Source organism: Mastomys coucha, chromosome X, assembly GCF_008632895.1.
Source record: "Mastomys coucha isolate ucsf_1 chromosome X, UCSF_Mcou_1, whole genome shotgun sequence".
In the NCBI taxonomy this organism is placed as follows: Eukaryota; Metazoa; Chordata; class Mammalia; order Rodentia; family Muridae; genus Mastomys; species Mastomys coucha.
The window spans coordinates 88,824,290-88,831,930 of NC_045030.1; the positions used below are offsets into that span (position 1 = coordinate 88,824,290).

General features: G+C 34.9%; 1 protein-coding gene across 1 annotated transcript in view; it reads right to left on the reverse strand.

Annotated features, from left to right (window-relative positions):
- The window catches only part of Il1rapl1 (interleukin 1 receptor accessory protein like 1), a 1,152,451-nt gene that overhangs the window by 687,656 nt on the left and 457,154 nt on the right, over positions 1-7,641 (reverse strand). Inside the window, exon 2 of the mRNA XM_031364845.1 lies at positions 445-724. Within this exon, the coding sequence (XP_031220705.1) occupies positions 445-724 (280 nt within the window). The remainder of the gene's footprint in view (positions 1-444; positions 725-7,641) is intronic.

The window sequence follows — 7,641 nt, forward strand, 5'->3', positions numbered from 1 at the left end:
AGAGAGAGAGAGAGCATTACCAAAATTATCTTTGCAGATGTGCATGAACCAGAGATGTCTCTGCTCTGCTCTGTCTGTGAAGGGCAATAACAAAATGCTACAGCCCATTTAGCAATAAACTGTGCATCTTTTCTGCAAGACTTTGCTTACATTTTATTTGCAACATTTTATCTCCTCTATAAATTTTATTTCATAGTCTTTAGTAATTTCTGGCAACAGAAGTAGATACCCAGATGGTACCTCTTTTCTCCATAAGCTTGAAATAATGTCTTAATATAAATTCCAATCCCAATTTTTATGATTTACATTCTAAAATTTAATACGTGGCAACACATGCAAATATTGAGACAATACGTGTAGTTGAATGTGACAGCAGGAAACTTCAAGTATTAGAAAATACTGTGTAGCTTTATTGTGTCAATAATAATTTAATTAAAAGAGTACCTGATGACACAGGCATAAAGCCCACTGTCCTGTAGTAATGTTGGTCTGAACCAAATGGAGTCTTCCTCTTTGCTCATTCTACTTCCATCAAAGGCGATAGGCTCTTCAAAATCTCCTGGACCAGAGCTTTTATACCACATTAAGCTGAGTCCAGCACTTTGGGCAAGAGAGTAGTTTGTTCTGATATAACCATAAAAGAGTGCACACTTGATTCTAACCGGTTCTCCAACCAAAACTTGGTACTTCTTGATATCAACAGACCAATCAGTGCATCCATCAGCTGCAGTAATAAAGAGAGGAGAGAGAAGAAAATTAGAGAAAAGAATTAACAATACACTTATTCATTCGTTTACTTAACTGTTTACAGAGCATATTATTGAGTCAGATTTATTCTAGACATATAGAATATACAGTGATGAATAACACAGAGGTTTGTGCTCAAAAGTTTACTCTGCTACAAACATTGCATTTGTTTAGTTTTAGTTTGTACCAGTAAACTCATTATTTACTTATTGTTAATCAGTTATAAATATACTATTTATCTTGCTCTGTAACAATAAATCATGGCCTTCAAAATATTTTTTCCAGCTGTTTGGGACCCACATAAAGACCAAGATTCACATCTGTTACATATGTGGGGAGCAGGAAAGGGAGGAGAATAGGCTATGTCTAGAATGTGTATGCTCTTTGGTTGGTGGTTAGATCTCTTAGAGCCCCAAGGGTCCAGGTTAGTTGACTTTATTAGCCTTCTTGTGGAGTTCTTATCCCTTTTGGAGCCATCAGTCTTTCCCCAAAAAATACTTCCATAAGAGTTTCCATGCTCCATGTAATGTTTGCTTGTGGATGTCTGTATGTGTCTGAGTCAGCTGCTGGGTGGGAACCTCTCAGAGGACAGCCATGTCTGCAAGCATGACAGAGTACCATTCACAGTGTAAGGGATTTTGCCCATGGGATAGTTCTCTAATTGGACTGGTTATTGCTTAGCAATTTCCTTAGTCTCTGTTCTATCCCTCATGCCTGCATTTCTAGTACACAGTATAAATTTGGGGTTGAAGATTCTGTGGGTGGGTTGGTGTCCCTATGACTGCCTCGCTACAGGAAGTGATCTTTTCAGGTTCCATATCCTCAGTGATGTGAGTTGCAGCTAATGTCATCCCCATTGATTCTTTGGGAGCCTCCCCCATCCCAGGTCTCTGGCACACCCTCGAGATGTCGAGATGTCCCCCACCTCCTCATCCCCATCAGTTCCACATTTCCCTTCATTCTCATTGCCATCTGACCCAGAGGGATGACTGGGAGGGGGAACAGAGATTGTGATGTAAAGTGGATTAAAAAAAAAGAAAAAAAAAGCAAATTTAATTTTCTAGTAATGATAACATTCTGAAAATAAAATATATGTGCCTTTAATTTTTTTCTTTTTTTCTGATGTATTGAAGTTTTGTCAGTAGAGGGGGCTCAGAGAAATTGCTTTTCTCTCATGCTTACTTAGCAGGTTTGTGCAGCACATAGGGTTTCCCCAGAACACCTAAAGTGAATGGTACCCAGCAACTTGCTTAAATTAAAAACAAAACAAAACAAAAGTATTTTTTTAAGTGAGACATCATCTAATGAATATTTCCTCTAGGAACATTAGAACGAATGTTTCTGGCAACCCCAGGGGCAGGTGTATTGCCATCAAGTTCTGTTAATGCAGAAACTCTGTGACACCTAACATTCAGTTAAGCATGGCAATGCTTTCTCAATAATATTTGCATCTCTGCTCTAGTGAGAGAAAAATAATGGGATCCATTACTTGGAATTTCCATTTTATTTGTTTGGAGAAGGGCAACTGGTCCACTATCAATTAAGGGTCTCTTTTGCCATGAACTGAATGTTTGTGTAACCCCCTCACCCTGAATACATGGAAGCAGTAACAACACACTATGCTAGTGTTTGGAGATGGGTATTTGGAATTAAATTAGGTCAGAAGGCTGTGGCTCCTTCTGATAGGATTAGTGCCCTTAGATGTAGAAACATGAAAGCTTGTTCTTTCTTCCATTGGGGCTCACAAAGAGTTCATTGTGTAAGTACACAGAATAAAGGTAGCTATTTACAGGTTATAAAAAGAACCATTACTACAACTGAATTGATTGGTACATTGATATTGGTCTTTCCAGGTACTAGCACTGGGAGAACTAAGCTACCATCATATAAACCACTCCATCTATTATATTTTGTTATGGTAGCTCAAGTAGAATGATGCATTTTTTTTCTTGATATTAGAGTATCCCTTTGGTATTAGTATACCATTTTACATTTGATAGTTCTCTATAACTTGATAATTTATGATAGGAATTTTGTTTGAATTACAATGCCATTCTTTCACTGATTAGACCCATATAGATAACGTCTAAAGTGAATATGTTATAGTTAAGCATTATGGGAAGAAATAAAATTATTGAATTGAGCTCCGATAGCAGTTTCACAATTAGAGACAGAGGTAAGCAGTTACTGCTCTGACTGCTGCGAACACTGAGGGAATCATAAAAATGAAATTGTGGTGGCAAATAAGGAAGCCAAGGGGAAAGATTTTGTGGATGTAAGTACCATCTCCCAAAGAAAATCCTAAGGCCATTGCTTTTTCAGATCAACTATCATCATGTAGCAATAATGACCTGGGTCTTGCTATATGCCTAAGCTGCTACCCACTTGCCTCAGTTGCCAAATCTTAGTATAGCAGGCATATTGCAAGATATCTGGTGACAAAATCTTTTAATATCCCCTTCCCTTGTATACATACAAAACAACAGATTCCAACATGGCTGACACATCAACACTATCTGTATATTTGAGATTTCAGTACCTTCTAAGAAGAAAGATGACAAATAAAAAATAATCATGTTAAGGTCTATCAAAATATTTCAATAAATATTTCAATAAATGACAGAATTGTTTTCTCTTTCAATATTTCTTATAGTTTGCATTATTTGTAAATTTTCTCTATTTTCTTTCCATGTACCCATTTTCCATTAATTAGTGTAAACTAAATTAGGGGAATGATGACATTTCACTCTACTTTAGCAGCATCTCCATAAGAGATGTTTTGATAGCATTACAAAGTATTCATTAACATTGTTTAGCAAGACATCTCATATCTTAAAGGACATATACTCACATAAATTTTTACTGGTACTGATGAAAATTACTAGTGATACATTCAGTTCCTTTGGGTTTTCTTTATTTCAGGGCGTATGTTGTACTTAGAAAAATCAGTAAAAATATTTCTAGATACATTTTGTTATATAAGTTAGCAGGTAAACTTCCAAATTTTCATCCTCTGATAAAAAATACTACAAGTAATTGTGAAGAGCAATAATATATCTGTTTTTCTTTCGTCCAGAATAAAATCTCCTTATATAAAGCCTTGATTAAGAAGTTCAATCTTCAAAGAAAAGATTCCATGAGAATATCTTCCTTCTGTACACCTCTGCACTACATATTCCATTAAAACAAATGGGAATTTATGAAACTTGAAAACTACTTTGGAAAATAAAAGAAGAAAGCAATATCCTTAATTCTTTCTTATGCCACTCTATTTGTGAACTTAGATGAAGGCAATGATAGAATTGGGACTCAGAACTAATTGCTTTCCAGTTCATACTGAAGTATCATTTCATGAACAAAAGCTATATACGCTGGAAAATGTCAATATATTCAAATGAGATTAGAAAAAGTATTTTAATTAAGTCACTATTCCTACATATGTAAGAGCTCAAAATATTTCCATGGTAACAAGCTTAAAGGTTGAATTCTAAAAAATAATCTAATCATAGAACTCACACATATTGCATCCTAATATGAATATGTAAGCGTCAGGTGTGGTGGCACATGTCTGTAATTCACAAGAGTGAAGACAAGAGAATCAGGTGATCAAGACCAGCATGAGGTATACAGGGAATTTAAGGTCACACTGTATTATTTAGCTAGACCCTATATATATAAATGAAAAAAGGAAATAAGAAAGAAAAAAACTTTAAAAAGTGGTGTACCTCAGTGGTAGAGTAGGGGCACTTGATGGCCATGCATATGGTCCTGTGTTTAAACTAAACTAAATGTCAGTGTTCAAAAAAAAAAAAAAAAAAAGACATCAGTGCTTTTCTCAGAACTGTTCAAGCTTCCTTTTCTTTTACCAAGCTGATGAATCTTGTTTCTAGCTAATTTGTGAATGTTGAATACTCACAACTCAGTGATTTCCTCTTTGAAATTTATATTTAATTGAGAAAAAACACCTTTCAGGAAAATTGGTACCCTTTTGAGTATGGCCTACTGTCAAAAGACAGTATCCCAAGAAGATAATTGTGTAGTGAAGAGCTTAAGGTATTGCCAACCCTAAAATTAACAGGATTCCTGCTTCTTACTCAGCTCCCAAATTCCTTGCCCTCATTCCCCATATCCATGTATTTTTTTTTTTCCGGAAGATGACTTCCAATATCAATCACATGCCTGCCAAATCCTGTCTTGGGTTATGTTCTATGAGTATGCCCTAACACATTATATATCCATGTATTGAGAACCAGGTTCATTTGAGGTCACAATCCTGTTGAAGATATACATAACTTTGTAACCTAATATGGGACTACAGTAATAAGAAATTCACATGAATAGTTCTGATACTATTGCACGGAAAGGAGATATTGGGGATGTATGAAGAATTATAGCAAGTTGACTATACAAAAATCAGACAGACAAATGCAGGTACAGGCATGAAGAGAAAAGTATAGCCACACAAGTAAGATATTGTATATTTTTATAAGTACTGCTAATGGATTTGCGTTGTATCTTAAATTTAAGACAAAAAAAAGAGGTAAACAAAGGAAGTTTTTGGAGTTTAAGAGATGTCAAAATGATGTTTAGATTCCTGTAAGAGCAATAGTGCACCTTGAAGCATTTCAATCAGAGACTGGCTTTCATACTTAAATAGTTTTTTCCTTAATATACTGTGTGGAATTTTTGGTCAGAGTATACATTAGAAAAAGGTGTTAAGTATGGAAGTCATATGCTGAAGGTCTGAATTCAGACAGACATAGCTTAAAATTAATGTTTGTCCAAGATTTCAGAGGTACAAATGGGCAGGAGCAGGAAACTGAGTAAATATAAACAGCAAAAGAGAGGAATAAGGTCATTTTACTTTGTAACGTGTTTTTTTGCTGTTGTTACAGACTTAGAATTTTTACAAATAGGACATCAAAAGTTCCACTTTTATCAAATAGCAGTGTCTTTGAAGTGCTTTTAATAATGTCCTCATTAAAAGGTTTTAGGCAAGTCGGGTAGTGGTGGCACATGCCTTTAATCCCAGCACTTGGGAGGCAGAGGCAGACAGATTTCTGAGTTCGAGGCCAGCCTGGTCGTCTACAGAGCAAGTTCCAGGACAGCCAGGGCTATACAGAGAAATCCTGTCTCATAATAAAAACAAAACAAAAACAAAACAAATAAACAAAAAAGTTTTATGCTATGAAAATACAGAGAAGTTTTAAAAGTGTCAGCAGATAGAGATAAAGTGTTTGCTTTTATTTTCTACTTCTCTAAATGGCACTAACCAGAAATGAATGTCTGGAATAGTGGCATCCACTGATTTTACCCTATGAATGTAAAGAAACCCAAAGCCTAGTAACATGCTTATCAGTAATGAATACAGGCCATTTCCATAATCTATTACAGGCACTGAACAAAAGACAGAGACTAGATTTTGAATAGAAACTGTTAGATTCACTTTCAAAATATAAACTTCATAATTGAATGCTGGCATAATTATAGTCTGTGTCACTTTAAGGGGAAAGCAGAAATAACCTCAAACTATCTGTACTGAGAATAATAAACCTCAACAAAAGCTAACTTCAACTTTGGCATTTCACTTCCATTCACAAAGTGCACTGTCCCCAACTTTACTTTCTGGATCAAATTTATTATGAGGAGTAAAGCTTCCAGATTATTGCCTTTAAATACATATATATATATATATATATATATATATATATATATATATATATATATATATAGTGTAACAACCTTGAAAGAGTGCTTTCAAATATTTTGGAGGGATCTCTGTGGGTGTTAAGGATTGATGCTTCTCAGGAGGCTCTGTCAATTATCAGGAACCCAGTTTCTAGAAATTCTTTGTCTGATAAGGCCTGAAAATTATCATCTATCAGCCTCTCAAAATAGGTCATGTCAAGTGGGTGCAGACCTTACTTTGCTGTAATCACATTCCTTCTGAGATAATGCTGCCTGTTGATGAAACTCAATACCATAGTTTAGCCTTTATCATATTTTAGTCTTTAAATTCTAGCAGTTACTCCTAATTGAAAAACAACAATATTGTTTTCATGTTGTATACATTGTACAAACAACGTATTTGATTCCTGTTAACAAGATTGAAGGAAATATACAGGAGAATAAAGCATTCATAAACTATTATTTTGGCATGCAAACTCACAAATTGGGACAAGCAAGTAATTACACAATAATAAGGTTGGTTCAACAATTGTCTATATCACTGAATAAACAAATAAAAACTGTCACTTAAAATGGCAACATGGAGATTAAGTAAATCATATTTTAAATTATTCTTTAGGGATTCTAGTCTCTCACAGTCTTGGGCCAATTTGTTGTGGGATCACTACAAATAGGAAAATGTTCTTGAGACTTAGATACCCAGAGAAACTAGTAATAGTCTTTTAAAAGTAGAGATAACTCCATTAGAATGTCATACATTATATTTTGATCATATTCAGCTACCTGCTCACATCTTAAATTTATTGTCCATTCCATCCAACACAACTTCCTGTGTTCCAAGTTAAAAAAAATCATTGAGTCCTATATGTGTTGTTTATATATTCTCATGTATGTGTCCATTAAATGGATATTAGACCTGTTAAGAGCAATTCTGTTTAAAAATGCTAATTCTCCTTCTTCTGGTAGCTATCAATTATCAACAGCTCCTCAAGACTGGGACTTTGTGGCTATTTCTCCAATTCATGCTGACATTGTGTCTCTTTTTAACACATCTTAGGTAGCAACATCCAAACTCAGGGAAAATCAGTGGATATTGGAGTAACGATCTGGTGTTGAACTTCTCAGCACTGGATATAATTAATAAAGCTCTATGCTTTCTCTGACTCTGTCCTGCTCCCTTTCTTTTATTCTCTCTCTCTCTCTCTC